Source organism: Bos indicus x Bos taurus, chromosome 11, assembly GCF_003369695.1.
Source record: "Bos indicus x Bos taurus breed Angus x Brahman F1 hybrid chromosome 11, Bos_hybrid_MaternalHap_v2.0, whole genome shotgun sequence".
Classification (NCBI taxonomy): Eukaryota; Metazoa; Chordata; class Mammalia; order Artiodactyla; family Bovidae; genus Bos; species Bos indicus x Bos taurus.
In genome coordinates, this window is record NC_040086.1 from 86,781,724 (window position 1) to 86,799,554 (window position 17,831).

General features: G+C 40.1%; 1 protein-coding gene across 2 annotated transcripts in view; it reads right to left on the reverse strand.

The window, feature by feature from the left end:
• Positions 1-17,831, reverse strand: part of TAF1B (TATA-box binding protein associated factor, RNA polymerase I subunit B) — a 55,801-nt gene that overhangs the window by 30,617 nt on the left and 7,353 nt on the right. Inside the window, exons 1-6 of one of the 2 annotated variants that reach the window (XM_027556103.1) lie at positions 17,609-17,694; positions 16,856-17,015; positions 15,808-15,903; positions 13,527-13,680; positions 7,380-7,536; positions 2,040-2,139 (exon numbers count right to left, since the gene is read on the reverse strand). In XM_027556103.1, coding sequence (XP_027411904.1) covers positions 2,040-2,139; positions 7,380-7,536; positions 13,527-13,620 — 351 coding nt within the window. In that variant the 5' untranslated portion in view covers positions 13,621-13,680; positions 15,808-15,903; positions 16,856-17,015; positions 17,609-17,694. Of the gene's footprint in view, positions 1-2,039; positions 2,140-7,379; positions 7,537-13,526; positions 13,681-15,807; positions 15,904-16,855; positions 17,016-17,608; positions 17,707-17,831 lie in introns of those variants that run through there. The other variant, XM_027556102.1, reaches the window with a different exon arrangement.

Genomic DNA, 17,831 nt, shown 5'->3' on the forward strand with positions numbered 1-17,831 from the left:
GGATTAGAGTTCCTGGAAGCTGGGGTGGCTGTAATTTGCAGACAGAGTAAGAGTGAGGACGCAGATGCACAGAGAACTCTGGAGGTCTGCAAAGCGGTCCTCTCAAGTCTTGGCTGAGTACCAAACTGTGCATGCTTAAAAAAAAAAACCAAAACCTGAGGCCAGGGGAGAAAAAAAAATCACTGGATCTTTTCCCCCAATGAATCCAGACAATTCTCAGAGCTCAGAAAAGGCACCAGCTGGAGTGGAGAGGCTTCATAATAGTGGGGGCACTAGGTAAAGTCTTTCAGACGGACATCACTTAGTAGGAGGAGCTAAGTTAGTCCAAGAATAAAGGCTCTGGAACAGCCATAAAAAAGCTTGAAAACAAGCTTTTAAATGATCAAACTGATATCCAAGCTACCTAATCATACACCAGAACAAAAATCCAGTATCCATCAACACAAAATTCAAACTGTCTGCATCCAATCAAAACCACCAGGCATGGAAAGCAGGAAAACATGCCACACAATCAGGAGAGAAACCAGTCAACAGCCTCAGAGGTAACAGAATCCATAGATGAGAACCTTCAAACATCTACTGTAAATACTGTCAATAAACTGGAGGATGAAAAAGAAAACATAAACATAGCGAGAGAAATGAAAAATAAGGCTAAAATGGAATTTCTAGAAATGAAAATCATGGAATCTGAAATGAAAAAAACAGCAGATTACAAATTCAAGAAGTAAAGATCAGTGAATTTGAAGACATCACCATAGAAACTATACAATACAAAACATAATGAGGGGGGTGGGAAAAGAACAGAAGGCTGTACTTCGAGTTTGAGACTACTATGTACAATGACCTTGGCAAACAATTCTACCTTCTGAAGGGTTTGAGCTTCCCTGGTGGCTCAGTCAGTAAAGAGTCTGCCTGCAATGCAGGAGACCGGGGTTCAATCCCTGGGTCAGGAAGATCCCCTGGAGAAGGAAATGACAACCCACTCCGATATTCTTGCCTGGAGAATCCCATGGACAGAAGAGTCTGGCGAATTCCAGTGCATGGGATCATAAAGAATTGGACACAACTGAGCGACTAACACTTCACTCTGAGGTGTTTACTCACATGTATAATTGGGAAGATGGTGAACCATACTCATGCAGAGGTTTAGTAAGGATCATAAATGTCTCTTAAATAAACTGAAAACAACGTGAAGGCTGTGAAGGTTAAGAAAGCCTATGAAAAGAATTCCTTAAGTGGGCAAATGCAGGATAATATTTAATATTAATATTTAGTACCCTGAAAACCTGATGAAGAACAAAGGGAATATAACCTTTGAGTACTATAAATAGTGATAAAGACTCATAATTAAAAGAACAGAAGATCTTCCACTGGAAACATGAAAAGAGAGCTAGAGGAGGACAAATGTAAACAAAGGACTTAAAATAGTGCCTCTCAAAACAAAAGTGCCGGTGCTCAGTCGTATTTGACTCTGCAATCACATGGACTACAGCCCGCCAGCTCCTCTGTCCATGGGATTCTCCAGGCAAGAATACTCGAGTGGTTTGTCATTCTCTTCTCCAGGAGATCTTCCTGACCCAGGGATTGAACTCGGGTCTTCCACACTGCAGGGAGATTCTTTACCATCAGAGCCACCAGGGAAGCCCTAACATAGTCACTTTCAGTTCTTTCCTCCACAGCAACAAAGTGAGCAAATAATAACAACATACATAGTTTTTTAAATTTGAAATTAGTTCAAGTTCTCTATATAAAACTTCTGAAATTTCGTCTCAACAGTACACTTATTGGCAGTGCACACGTCTCACACTAAAGCTGTATTCTGAGAACAGCCTAAACAATGAAGAAACCACAAAAAGAAAATACAAATAATAGTTCTACTCTTTATTAAGATATGATTACTGCTCCATATTTGAATAGAACAAAAAGTGGATGACTTTTTTAAACTTCAACATGAAATAGTAAATCAGGAGATGAATATAAATCGCCAATTACTCTAATGTCTCATAAGTGACTACAAAGTAAAAAAGAAAATAATTTACCTCTATGGCAAAGATTCCTTTGTCACGTCCATATAATTTCATCTCTTCTGGAAAATGCTGAAAAGCATGTATGTAAGGAATATGTTCTTCTTCAACAAATCTGTATTTTTGAAAAAGTTTCAATATAAGATATGTACTGATTTGGCAAAGTAAACAAAAGAGGGGAAAATGTTATATTTCAAAGACAAGGTAAGAAGCAGTTGAGTATACTGTATATCTCAAATAGATTTAAGAATAATTAACCTGAAAATATCTGTATTTCTATTCCCTTGTGCAGAGACAAGATTTAGTTGATTATCTAATAATCCCTTCTGTTTCTGCCCAAATAGATAAAATATTTCTAAAAGGTGTGTTTATCTTATTTGCCAATTTACCAGGCTTGTAGATATGGCATTCCTTCTGTCTATCCCTAGTTTCTCTGACATGATTAGTTTCTACTCATCTTTTAAATCACTTCTTCAGGGAGACCTTTTGATCTCTGTTTTCCTTGTTAGAATACCTCCTTGCCCACCATTTGGTCCCCAGTACCTATGACAGTACACGGTAAGTACCTGTCACTGGAAGAACAATTAAAGAAACACTTGTTTACCACTGTCTCAATGTCTGGTACATAGTAACTGGTCAACTATTTTGAGTAAATTACTGAGTTTGAAGAAGTTAGCACATAAATATAAATAAGTATTCATACATACTTATCTACAAGTCATTCATTCATTGGACAGAAATTTATCAAGTCCAATAATATATACCCAACACTATTTGAGACACAGCAGTGAACAAAACAAAAACACATTCGTGTTCCCATGGAGTTTACATTGCACTGAGAAGATAAAGATGACAAAACAAATAAGTGAAATATACAGTATGTTAGGTAGGAGGAAATGGTAAAAAGAAAAACAGGGATAAAAAAAGAGCAGTGGGGTAGACTGACAGCGTCTCATTCGCCCCTCCTGACCAAGAAACCAATACTCCAGTCATGACCCCTGGAGATACTATCTCTACTTATAATACTATCTTACTTTCCAAAAGCTTCAATCTGTGACAGACTGACATTTAACAAACTAGTTATTCATTACAGGCAGTTTAAGCAGCACTGCATTAGAGTTAAGTTGTGTCCACTCAGAAAACATATCCTGAACCCCTTCACTTCATTCTAGTTCTATCACCGCCACCCTAATCCAAGCCACTACCTCTTGTTCTAAGTATAGAAAAGACCACCCAGTCTCTCTGCTTCCACTCGTGTCTACCTAGAATCCACTTTCCTCATAGTTGCCTGAACAATCTTGAAAACATAAACCAGATCAGATCATGTCTTTCCTGTTAAACTCTTTGGTGGCTTACTATCACACTTAAAGGCAAACTTCTGATGGGTATGGGGTTTCCTCTTGGAGTGATGAATATATCCAGGAAATAGAGGTGACGGCTGCACACCCTGCGAATATACTGAAAACCACTGACTTGTATACTTTAAAAGGGTGAATTGTATATAAATTATACTTAAAAAAAAAAAAAAAATCCAAACTCCTAACTTGGTTTACAAAGACCTATGTCTGGTCCTGTTTATTATCTCCTTGCCCTCATCTTCCTCCTACTCCTTCAAATTCGCAATCCCATCACATCAGCCTCCTCTGCTCCTGGATCATACAGAGCTTGCAACCGCTTTAGGGCCTGGCACTAGCAAACTCTCTTTACCTGGAATGCTAGTACTTCTGATACTCAACAGCTGGTTTTATTTTCATTCAGAGTGCAATTTAAATTCCACCTTCTCACTGAGGCCTTTCCTAATAACCCATCTAAAGTAGCCATCTGCTAACAAACACATGAAAAGATGCTCAACATCACTCATTATCAGAGAAATGCAAATCAAAACCACTATGAGGTACCATTTCACGCCAGTCAGAATGGCTGCAATCCAGAAGTCTACAAGTAATAAATGCTGGAGAGGATGTGGAGAAAAGGGAACCCTCTTACACTGTTGGTGGGAATGCAAACTAGTACAGCCACTATGGAGAACAGTGTGGAGATTCCTTAAAAACTGGAAATAGAACTGCCTTATGATCCAGCAATCCCACTGCTGGGCATACACACTGAGGAAACCAGAATTGAAAGAGACACATGTACCCCAATGTTCATCGCAGCACTGTTTACAATAGCCAGGACATGGAAGCAACCTAGATGTCCATCAGCAGATGAATGGATAAGAAAGCTGTGGTACATATACACAATGGAGTATTACTCAGCCATTAAAAAGAATACATTTGAATCAGTTCTAATGAGGTGGATGAAACTGGAGCCTATTATACAGAGTGAAGTAAGCCAGAAGGAAAAACACCAATACAGTATACTAACGCATATATATGGAATTTAGAAAGACGGTAACAATAACCCTGTATACAAGACAGCAAAAGAGACACTGATGTATAGAACAGTCTTTTGGACTCTGTGGGAGAGGGAGAGGGTGAGATGATTTGGGAGAATGGCATTGAAATATGTATAATATCACATATGAAACGAATCGCCAGTCCAGGTTCGATGCACGATACTGGATGCTTGGGGCTGGTGCACTGGGACGACCCAGAGGGATGGTATGGGGAGGGAGGAGGGAGGAGGGTTCAGGATGGGGAACACGTGTATGCCTGTGTCATTTCGATATATGGCAGAACCAATACAATATTGTAAAGTTCAAAAATAAAATTAAAAAAAAATAATAAATAAATAAAGACGCCATCTGGTCATTCTCTATCACATCACCCTATTTAAATCTTCTGAACAGCATTCCCTTGTCTGATTCACTTATTTATGTATTTGCTTATCTGTCCTCTCCTCTAGTCTTAAACTTCAGGAGAGCAGGGACTTTATCTATATGGTTCACAAATGTATTTCAAGGGTCTGGACTCTAGAACAACACCTGCCAATAGTAGATATTCAACAAATATTTGTGGCATGAATATTTGTTGGCTGTTTTTACTTAATTATAATTGTTAAGTACAGGGTCCTTTAAAGGCTCCTCAAGGGTTATGAATTAATCTAAGGAGGATGCTGCTAAAGGATTTAACAGAGAAGTGATATACAGGATCAGTATAAGATACATGGGTATTGTGGAAAGGCTAATAATGTAGGCCCTTCAAATCAATGTTCTTTAAATAGTTTATTCAGGGTGTAGCAATAATAGTTCTCAAACTTTGGCATCCCTTAGAATCCCCAGACGGCTTATTAAAACAGAGATTGATTACCAGGCCCTGTTCCCAGAGTTTCTGACTCAGAAGGTTAGAATGGGTCCAAGAATTTGCCTTTCTAACAAATTCCCAGAAGCTGCTGATGCTGCTGGTCAGGACCACACTTTGAGAACCTGTGACTTAGAGCTCTTTTCCAAGAAAAGCAGGAGAGAGGACCAGTGGTAAAGTCTTTCTTCTACTCCTTCAAGCAATTAAACCAGGTCTCAAACTTACATGTCCCACAGAGCAAAATAAAAGCCCTCCAGCTAACTAGATCTAATCTTCTTGAAGGCAGTTTACAATTCCCCTTGGAGGGGAAAGCAAGGAAAAGCAAGGGAAAAAGGAGGGAGACAGAGGGGTGAGGAGAGAGGCAGAAGAGGGGAAGAGAGACAGACAAACGTGTAGGATCTTATCCCATCCCTCCAACCACATAAAATATTCTTCCTGAGAAGAATTTTTGGGCAAATAATTTTCTCTATTATTTCTGGGTAACTATTATTTCTTCCTGGTTAGATTTCTCGGGGAGTTTTGTTACCCCCTTACAGACTGCCTTGTATAGAACAGCTACCCTTTCATCCAGCCCCAGTGACGCGATCCTTCCTGTAAGATCCTTCAGGTTACCAGGAGGAAATGGACAGGAGAGGCACAAGATTCACCTGGGAGGTGGCTAAGTAATCCAGGTGAAGACAGAGACAGAGGGAATGGGGGAAACATGGTTCTCAGAGTTATTCTGGAAGTACAATCGAGAGGACATATTGATTAAACTACATGCAGAGAGAGGAAAGAGCCAAGGATGGGTCTCAGGTGCCTGTATGAGATGAAACAGGGTATTCGTGAAGAAGGCAATCAGTGGAGGAAGAGATGAACTGAGGAGAAAGATGATGAAGGAGTATCCAGCAGGCAGCCGATTATGTGAATATATGGGTCTGGCCCTCACTAGACAAGTCTGGGCTGGAAATTTCAGATCTGGGAGTCGTCATCGTACAGATGGTAATTAGAGCCTTGGGGAAGGGTGAGATCACCAATGAGGGCGGACAGAACAAGATGAGGTCTTAACGTAACAGTAAAATTCACTGAATCATGGACTATCTGCATGTCAAGTTAATCACATCTGAGAAAAGCCTTGTTATTTGGTTGATGTGGCCAAATTCAAAGGCACTATTCTCATTTACTGGAGGCACTTTATTTAATCCAAGGGCCCAGTGCCAATGATGATGATGACGATAAAGAAAACATAAACAACAATCACTAGAACTGAGTTCTTGTTATGCACCAGGTACGATGTGCTTTTCATGTGGTACTAAGTATTGAAAGTAGTTTCAACTCTCTGAGGCAGATATTATTAGTAACCTCATTTTACCAATGAGGAAACAGAGGCAGAAAGAAATTAAATAACTTACTCAAGGTCCTATAGTACGTAAGTGATAGAACCAGGATTCGAACCCAGGGTTCTGGTTCCAAATCTATTCTCTGAAAATCACCCCACACACTGAGAAACTCAAATGTTATTATTTAGAACACATAATGAGCAAGGAAAAATGAACACATTAATGACTGTGGTACATCTTCTATTTAATGAGAAATTCTTACATACCATACCATAATTTATTCATTACCTATAAAACCCTGCAGATAATCTTGAAAACTGTACATGCTAACTATCCACATAACAGGTTCTTCTAATAGCTTTGTTTTCCATTTTAGCTTATAAACACAGACAACCTATCTTTTAGCTCTTAACAACACCAAGGTATGCTTTTGTATAACTACTACTACTATTTGCCATGTGAAGGTCATCTATTCATCTTCTCTCTTAAAAATGAAAAATACTTAATAATACTGTGCAGGTACTTAAATGTCACTTTTCACCTTCAAAGCATTTTATTCACATTGAATGATAAATTCTCTAATACCCCAAGTAAGATAAATAGTATTATTTCCACTATATAAATAAGGAAACCCAGGAGATGAATTCTTAGCCCAGGGAGAATTACATTTCAGAGTCAGAATTCAGACTACCTAATCTTTCCCTTCCTTAATTGAAGCCTCCTGGTAAAATCCAAAATATCCACAGGCTGTCACACAGATAATCAGCAAAAGCATCATCGTAAGAGGCCCAGCTTACCTCAAAAGATCTGAAAGAGTAATTGTCTCTCTCTGCCAAAGTAATGACAGATAGCAGAAGGCTAGCGTCCGTGGTACACTCATCTTCATGACCCCCTTCTCCTTCCGCAACGAATATTCCACTCCATCAAGAGACCCAGAACAGACAGAGGTCGTTTCTTAAGGGACAAATGGAGATTTTTTTTTTAAGCGTAAGCAACTATTTTGGACAAGAAAAGAAGAAAAACAGCAAAATCCAAAGAGGTATTTTAAATATCTTAAAATTATTGATAGAATCTTTACACAGAGCAACTTGGCAATAAATGGTAGTAATGATTTGGAAGAAAACTGGCCAAAACGTTACGTGCTAGTTCTCTGTGGGAGTGGGGTATGTGGAGAGTCTAAGGAGCGATCTGTTTTTTCTGGATTTTTTGTAGTGAACGGGAGCAAGTTTTCAAATAAATAAAAGGACAAACAATTACTAAGCGAAGCAAAAACGTGTCATTCCTTTGTCCCCTTCTCCGACAGGCTCTCCAAATAGCTAAGGTAGCACCTCTCCCACTCCCATGCTCCGGGCGTCCTCCCCCGCGGCATCATTTCATCCTCGGTGCATTCATTCCACAAATACTTGTCCATCTTACTCTGTGCCTCTCTTCCAGGTCTGGGGAAATGACTGTACAGTATCTCATCTCTCCTTAAACTCACATACTAGTAGTGAGGGACAGTAAATGACCAAAAAAAAAAAAAAAAACCTGAGAGACAGTGGTTAAGTGCAACATGGAAAAACAGCAATGTAGGGGCATACAGAGTAATGGGAAGGGAAGAGACCTGTGCTTTTTCACATGGGTAGTCCCAGAAGCCCTGTGGGGAGGGTGACACCTGAGCAGAGACCTGGCTGAAATCAGAGAATAAGGCTCAAGGATCTGGGAAGGAACACAAGAGTCTATCAGCAGAGTCAACCTGAAGGAACAGCAAGGAAGCCAGTGTGGCTAGAGCACCATGGGTGAGGGGGAGCGGCAGGAGACGACCACAGAGAATGGTAGGTGATAAGAAACCAAACTGTTAAAGGGCTTTGTTGGCCATGATCTGTCTTTCAGATTTTCAACTAAGTATAATAAGAGTTTTCTGGAAACTTTTAAACAGAAGAGCAATATAATCCCATTTATGATTTTTAAAAGGTTACTCTGGCTGCTATGAAGAATAGAATTAGGGGACGGCACACAGGAGACCATGATGCCAGGTCTGCAGCAATGGGTCCTCGTGCTGGAGTGGAGATCCTGTAGATGGTGAGGGGCAGCTGGACCCTGGACATATTCTGAAGGCAGAGTCAGAAAGACTTGCTGATGGACTGGATGTGAAGTATGAGACAACAAGGGGAGACGAGTAGAAGTCTAAGGTTTTGGGGCCTGAGCAACAAGAAGAATGGAGATGTCACTTACTAAGACAAGGAAGGAGGCAGAAGATCAGGCTTGACCAGAGAAATCAAGATATCAGACCTGCACATGTTAAGTGTAAGACTTTATTAAACATGCAAATGGAAATGCTGAGTAGGCAGCTGAATATAAAATTCTAGAGTTGAGAGGATAGGAATTTTAGAGCTGTTGGATATAGCTGGTGTTTGAAGCCAGGAGTGAGGGTAGATGGAAAAGCGGGACTAGGAATAACCCTGAGAGACTCCCAAGTTTTCTTAAGCAAAAACTCTCCTATTTATCCCTCAAAATCCCCTTTTCTAAATCCTGAAGATCCTTTCTTCATAGCATTTATCAGGAACTGCCCTATTCTTTTTCACGTGTGCATTTATTGTCCAGCTCCTCCCAGGACACTCTATGGAGCTTGAAGACAGACAGTATTGCTCACCATGGCATCCACAGAGCTCAGAACAGGCTCCAGGTGGAGAAGGAACCCAATAAATATTTGGTGACCAATGGTCTAGCAGCCCTACTTCAAGATTTCATCTTAGTGAAATGATTTTTAAAACATGCAAAGGTTCAGGGTCAAGGTGTGTTATGACAACACTGTTTATAATAAGAAAACAATTTAAAACAACATAAGTGACTAGAATAGAAATTTAATTAACTCCATGCAATGAAAACAGTGCATAACAATGTACACAATGCTTTGTGTAAACGCACTGGACTGTTCTCCAGGTACAGCTGTTGGACCAGGTATATTAGCATCATCTGAGAACACGGTAGAGATGCAAATTATTGAGCTCACCGGCCCTCCATCCCTACCATCCTCCGGTGGATGCTAAAGGCTGACGACTACGGTTTTAAAAGAATATACAGGGACACAGATTTCTATAAAATATTATTTTAAAAACTTCTTTATATATTACATATATAAAAACATGTAGGAACTTCCAGTTAAGATGGCAGATTGAAAACAACACATTAGCTTCTGTTTTGTCCCACTTTAATTTTAAAAATATATATATACAAGAACAAATAACATGGAAAAAGAGATAACAGCAATAAAATGTTAAAAGCTGAAAAGCAAATGGACAGGTGAATATTGCCTTAGCAGTGCTGAGAAAGTTTCACAGCCAGCAGTAGGGAAGGCAGAAATCAATGTAATTTTCCCTGGGGACCTCTAAGGAAGGCTCAGGAGTTGGTTAAACCAGGTAGCCCTGGAAAGTGTGTGAAGTAGGACCAACACCAGGAGGACTGCTTGGAAGCCTGACTAAGAAGTTATACACCCAGACTCCTTCCCAAGCTCCATGCAGCCAAATGACTGCTCCTCCCCAATCTTGCCCGAAAATGGGAAGTTTCTCCTCCAGAGACCCTCTCCTCCCCTGAGGCCTTCTTCCCACCCATTTCCCAGGACAGTTGAGGTTATACCCTCAAAAAAAAAAAAAAAAAAAAAAAAACACCTCAGAGATGTTTCTGGAAAATCTGGTCAGCTGAGGGGTAAAAGAGTTAAAGATGACAATGCTGGAGGTTCATCAAGAAAATAAACCAGAGCAGAAGTGACAAGACTTACTGTGGGTAGAAAGCTTTCAACCAACTTTTCAATCTCCATTCTTAAACAGGACTAGCCTTCTTAGGCTTGCTAAGCACTTGAAGAAACCCTCTAGTATAAAAAGGCAAAGAAAGAAAGTGAAGTCGCTCAGTTGTGTCCGATTCTTTGTGACCCCATGGACTGTAGCCTACTAGGCTCCTCCATCCATGGGATTTTCCAGGAAAGAATACTGGAATGGGTTGCCATTTCCTTCTCCAGGAGATCTTCCTGACCCAGGGATTGAACCCAGGTCTCCCGCATTGTAGGAAGACGCTTTACCGTCAAATCTTCAAATCAGTGGGAAATAACATTAATATCCTCAGCAAAATAAGAAAAGATGCTCCACAAATTGAGGGTGTGTACCAAGAAAGAAGATGAAGTGAGATAAAGAAATGAGAAATTTAACCACAGACAGGTGACAGACTTCTCGGGATGGTGGTAAAGAGATCCCCAAGACAGAGGTCTGGAGATACATCATTCTCGATCAAAGCAGCTCAGAAGTTCCAGGATCTATTACGGAAGATGAAATTGACAGAATAAGGAATTGAGAGATTGTCAGAATTGAGGGGAAGTGTGGAGATACATTAGTAACAGATTATAGATTCATAGTTTCACTAAGTTGTATTTGACTCTTTTGTGACCCCATGGACTGTAGCCCACCAGGCTCCTCCGTCCATGGATTCTCCAGGCAAGCTTTCTATTTATTTATTACTAATCTGTAATCTGGGCTTCCGAGGTGGCTTAGTGGTAAGAATCTGCCCACCAGTGCAGAAGACATGGATTTGATCCCTGGGTTGGGAAGATCCCCTCGAGAAGGAAATGGCAATCCAATCGGACATGACTGAGTGACTTCACTTTCACTTTTTACTTTCATGCATTGGAAAAGGAAATGGCAACCCACTCCAGTGTTCTTGCCTGGAGAATCCCAGTGATGGGGCAGCCTGGTGGGCTGCCGTCTATGAGGTCACACAGAGTCGGACACAAATGAAGCAACTTAGCAGCAGCAGCAGCAAACAAATTATCAACTCTGGAAAAACCAATGCATATACAGAAAAAGTAATCATAGTAAGCTATATGACTCAGCTCTGATGAATATTCATATACATTTACAATTTAAGCACCAAAAAATTGACCAAGCAAAAAATTATATTGGAAAGCTAGAGAAGGAGAAATTCATAATTGTGTACTGGTAATTATGTGGCAGGGGGTGGGGAGGGACAGTGAGGGATGAGTGAAAGAGCTAAGGCTTCATCATCCACAGTGGGAATTTAATCACTCATGTGCAAAACGAGAAATCAAGATGTAATAACAGAAGCATGTGATACAGCGATACAGCATTTAAAAAAAGTTGAAAATGAATGCCTCTGGGAAACGGGACATTTGAGGGAGATAGTAGACTGCAATTTATTTTTATTTGTGTAACAAGTCCTATAAATCTATTTGAATCAACATGCATGTAGAATTTTGATCAAAAAAATTTAAAGAATCAAGAAGTAGTTCACATTTTTGGAAAACAAAACTCGTGCTTTCTCTCTCTATATATATATGAATAAAAAATCTAGAATGTAGAAGAATACAGTAATAGTGGTTATTTTGGGGTGGTACAATAACTCGTGAGTTTATTTTCTTTATGAACATCTGTTTTTTTTTTTTTTGGTCAGGCCACACAGCTTACAGGATCTTAATTCCCTAAAGAGGGATTAAACCTGGGCCCCAGCAGTGGAAGGGCCAAGTTCTAACCACTGGACTGCCAGGGAATTCCCATGAATATCTGAATTTTATAGTTTTGCATTAATAATGAGTTGTTTTAATAGTTACATTTAATAGAAAAATGAAAATAAAGCTCTAAGGATCATCATTTACTAAGAAACAAACATGCAAATCCCTAACATAGGTAAACAATCATGATGTCTTACTAAAAAGGCTTGGATGGTTTCAGAGTCCTAGTTCTCTGAGATTTTTTGAGTCAGGTGGCCTGAGGCATGGAAAAGGAAACCCCACATGCCACACTGCCCAATTATCCTACGACCTAACTTCTTTGGACACAACATGTAACTTATTTGATAACTATGTCGTTGTGCAGTCCATCAAGAAATGCAGATATGCTGAAGGAAAAAAAAGGAAATGACAAAAAATAAAAAGAAACATGGATATGCTGATAAAAGGAATTTTTAATCTCTGGAGGGTGAGGGGCTTGCAAAGAAGCAGTCCATACTAGAAATGTTTTGTTGAAAATTTTACATAACCACACGTAATGCAGACTTCAACAATTCCTAACACCATGAAGTTTGCAGGCTGTCTCCCAAACAACTCTAGTAGCACACATCAAGACCTTCACAATCTATAATAAAATCTTTCTCTGTTTTCCACCACGTTTCTTTGTTTTTGTTTCTAAAAGTAATGTAGAAACAACTAAAATCATGAATAAATGCTCTGAGGAGAAGGTCTGTATCTGTAACCTTAAAGACACTCCTTATCTATTTTAAATTATGGAATTAAACCAGAAAGTAAGACATACATGCACGTGCACACACACACACACACACACACACAATATGGTGATCTGATTCAGCCTGCGTTAGTCTACGCAGAGAAACTGGCAGCTTATCTTTGACTCCTGTCTATCTTACCACATGGCTAAGTTCTATTAGTTCTCTGCTACAACTTTTCTCTGAGCCCACAGCTATCTTACTTGAGTTAGCCTCCTTTTTGGATCTACTTATTGCTTGAAAAGTCAAAGTATTAGTCATTCAGTCATGTGTGACTCTTTACACCTCATGGACTGTAGCCCGCCAGGCTCCTCCGCCCATGGGATTCTCAAGAACAGCTCCTGGAGTGGGGAGAAATTCCCTTCTCCAAGGGATCTTCCCGACCCAGCAGAGATCAAACCCTGGTCTTCTACAGGTAGATTCTTTCCCACCTAAGCCACCTGGGAAGCCTTACTGTTTAGTTCCCTTTAAAAATCACACCTAAAAGCTCATGCAGAAACAATGTACCTTTTTAAAAACTGCCCTAACATTTCACTCAGTTCACCTTTCTCCTTGCCATATGATTCAACAAATCATTCTTCCTTGCTAGGCCAAGTTCCCTTCCTTGGAATATGAAGAGACAGGACTACATTACATTATTTCTAAGATGCACAGCCAGAGTGTTAGTTTGTCATCTTTACCTGAATGTGATGCTTTGATGATGGGGAAAGGCTTTGGAGTGCGGACATCAGGCTGAGACTCTGCTCCACTCTCAGCAAAAGATAGACAGCTCATGTCACTCAGCAGCTCAGGCTCACTCTCCCAATCTGAATGGCTCAAATTATCTTCTAATACCTGTTTTGTAAAAGAATATAAATTATGATTATATTGGAATTACAACATAATTCATTTCCACAAACTGTAAACAATACTTGAGCATCACAAACACCAGAGAAGGAACCACTCTAGAGACCTGCAGTCATCTGCCTGGTCCCTGAGACCAAGAGAGCCAGACTTCTGCACGTGCTCCTCAGCAGCTCCCAGCCATGTTTCTCAGATAAGGACGCCAAACAAGCATGAGCAGAGAAACAGGCAGACACAACAGGCCTAGTTCTTTCTGTAAACACCTCTCCTATAGCTCTAGCATCAACACCAATAAAAACATCAAGTGTCAATAATGACTCTAGACACACTAAGGCTTGACAATCATACATTATCTCTTACCATGATTTAATTTTTCACAAGTGTATCGCCGAAATAGCAGTCAGAATGTCTCTTAGAAAGGTTAGCTGGCCAGCTACCTAAAGGCCTCATTAACTGACATGACTTGGGGAGCTGATCACAGTCAAAAAGCCATGCTCTCAGTCATGTAGGCCAGAAACTTGATCTCACTGTGAGGAGATAAAGCTCATATTAAAGGAACTCACAGAGAATGAGACAGAACAAAGAACCCAGGGACAGGATAATGCTTGTTTCTTCTGTCAAGAACATTCCCTCTGGTAGGTGAGCCCACGAGGGGCCAGGGAACCATAAAGCTGGCTGATACATGGAGATGACTGAGAAAACTGAAGCAATCCTAAGGAAACTCCCACACCACACGCTCGGCCCTCTGTCAGCCTCTGCGCCCTTCCCTGCTCCCATCTACAGCAACGTCTCCCTCTGTGCACTCGATTCCACCTCTCACTGTTGTTCAGTCGCTAAGTTGTGTCCGCCTCTTTGCAACCCCATGGACTGCAGCATGCCAAGCTTCCTGGTCCTTCCTGGAGTTTGCTCAGACTCATATCCATTGAGTCACTGATGCCATCCAACCACCTCATCCTCTGTTGGCCCCTTCTCCTTTTGCCCTCAATCTTTCCCAGCATCTGGGTCCTTTCAATGAATATTCAGAGCTCAGTCTTGGTCCTCTTCTCTGTCTTTATTCCTCAGGGATGTTATCTGGTCTTGTAGTTTAAATACCATCTACTACGTATACTGTTTTCAATTCTAATGTGCACTCCCCCATCTCCATATTTTAACATCCCTGAAATCAGGAATATCTTACAGTCAGCGTCATGGCACAATTTAATTTGCAGCATTTTCTTTTTTCTTGGGGGTACTTAAAAATAATGGTGCATCTTACAAACAGTGGTATTTTAGATTTGATTATAGTGTGAGCTGACAACTTCCAAATTTGTATCTCCAGTCCAGATCTCTCCCCCGGAACTGAAGTGTATCTGAGGACTCCACATTTCCTCCTGGATGTCCAATAGCTGTCTCAAACTTACTGCTTAAAACTGAACTATCGTTATTCCTGCTCCATCTGCTATTTCTAAACTTTTCATTCCTGCAATTTCTAAACGTCTCATTTCTTTCACTAAACTCTGCGTGTGGAACCTATGAGACCCTAACCAAACAAGTAAACACTGGGCCAAGTTTCCAAGCTCTTAACAAATGTGTGTCAAACAGAGTCAGAATCCCTTGACAGTCCTAGAGAGTAAGAACCACACATAAAACACATCAAAGCTTATCAAACCTCATTTCCCAGCAGTGGAATCCTCCCCTATTCCAAACAAAATGATCCATGGCACATTTAATAAGCAGTGAAAAGCAAACTGCTAAAAACATAACTGCTTTGATGGACAGGGGTGGGGTGGTGAAGGATCCAGATGACAACTGAGCTGAATCTTGAAATGCCAGGTAAAGCAAGCAGGTGTTCCAAGCAAAAAGAATAACATTTGCAAAACAGTTTTTAATAGTACAATGGTAGAAACTCCTTTAAACTTCTATTTAGAAACTTAACCACAAATTTATGTTTCAACTGGTCAAATAAGAAGTCAAAAATCCAATGCCTACATCACTGACCCTGTCCTTCTGGACTATAAATGAAACCTCTTCACTGAAACTCCTCTGAAAACCATAATTCAGGTAAGGCTGAACCTCATCTTCATTTCTATCTCTCACCAGATATGTCTTTTGGTCCCACTTGTCAGACATGTGCCTTACCGTAGTTTTCCTTCTGCTGGTATAAACTGGGTTTTTACAGTATGCCTGCTTGCTCTTCTGAAGGTAGCGCTTCCAAAAATTATGCAAAACTTCATTCTAATGTGGAAGAGAAACAAGAATGCTTCAGGTTCTGATGAAAATATACTGGCACATCCAGACCACAGAACCTCTATTCTCTTGTACTTTACATACTGCTTCCATCTAAATGTATTCTTACCTTTCTTACTTAAATTTCCTTGAAAGAATTATCATTTCAGTATCAGGTGTATGAGAAGCACTGAATATAGTCTTCCTAATCTTAGATTTTAGGAAAGGAAGGAACTAGTTCCTTAAAATCACCTAGTTGAATCCCTTCTTTTTACAAGTTAAGTAAATTAAGATCCAGAGAAAGAAAGTCACTTATGTGTGACTACATTTCTAGATAGGAGCAAAGTTGCTATTGCATTTAGTGACCTACTGACACCCCCTTCCTCCTCCTACCCTCTGTCCAAGCAAAAGTAAAACAAAACAAAGCAGCTTTTCCATTTATTCATCACCTACTAGGCACAAGGCATCCATAAGCTTTAACACAATCCTGCAAAACAGTTATTAGCTCATGTTTTACCACTGAACACACTGAGTAACATGGCCAAAATGACCCATGAATAGGATCTAGAGTCAGTTCTGACTCTGGAGCCTGGGTTATCATAACACCATTCCTGTACCATTTAGCTGGTCAGGTCTAAACACTCATACTTATTGGTTAATTTCAGAGAAACTGTTTTTAGGATTAATCTTGATGAAGTAGGTATCAATAGAAAGCTATATAGGTGTAAACCCTACTGAAGCTATTTGGTGGAACTACCTGAAACCATTTATTAAAAAACACTCATACATCGGATACCTATGCCAGGAGAAACCAGATTCACAAACCTGCAGGCTACCAGCAATCTTACCCAGCAATGGCTGTCAAGGTTAAGGCTCACACTTGGGCTATGCACTGGCCTATGGGTCACTCTGCCTGCCTGCTGCAGACACTCATTGCTTTGAATAGCAAAGGCTGCTTTACCAATCTTCTCTTGGTGACTTCAGTAGTTGATCTTTCTTCCTTCGCTTTTTGCTCTTGTTTTCATTTATGAGCATAGTGCTACATAATGTCCTTTCACTCATTCCACATACACATGGAAACTTCTCTCCAACTAAGCTGACTCCAGCGGCATCAGCGTCACCTGGAAACGTGTTAGAAATGCAGATTCTTGGGCCCTACTCCAGACCTGCTTATCAGAAACTCTGGAATGGGGTCAAGCAATCTGTTTTAACAAGCCTTCCAAGTTGATTCTGATACACAGTCAAGTTTGAAAACCACTGATTTAATGTATCACTGCACAAAGTGCATTTTCTGGAAGTCCTGATGAATGCTACTCTCCCCATCTCACCCCCTCACACACACCAGAGGATTTTACCCTCAAATTGTGAATACTGCACATTGCATCCCCTAGGAAATGAAACAGCACATTAACACATAAAAGGCACCAAAAAGTGCACAAAGTTATTTGTTTTATTTTAACCTAATGTTTCCTAATTATCTGAAGACTAAAACCTTTCTTACTTTCTTTTGGATGTACTGCTTATTTACACCCTAGAGAACACATTTTGGGGATTACTGGTCTTGCAAAAGGATTAAAGAAAAATTATCAGAAAAATTATTGTTTCTAATAGGCCAAGTGCTATTACTGATAACCCTACTATTAATTCCACTCTAAGCCTACTGTTCTTCAAACAACAAAATGAAAGGTTAACATGTGAACTCAAATGGACTTACCTTTAACTCTGGGCCTACTCCAAGGCTCTGTAAGGCTTCTGCTTGTTGATAAAGTATGTGCTGAAAACCTTCACACACATACCAATCCCAGCCTTTCTCTAAATGACAAATGACAGACTTCAGACATCTGAGTTTCTTACTTACTAAATGCAATGCTACTGCACAGTTACAATTGTGTTTCACACACTTCAGCTGGAATTTTTTCATATCCCTGAGTAGAGTT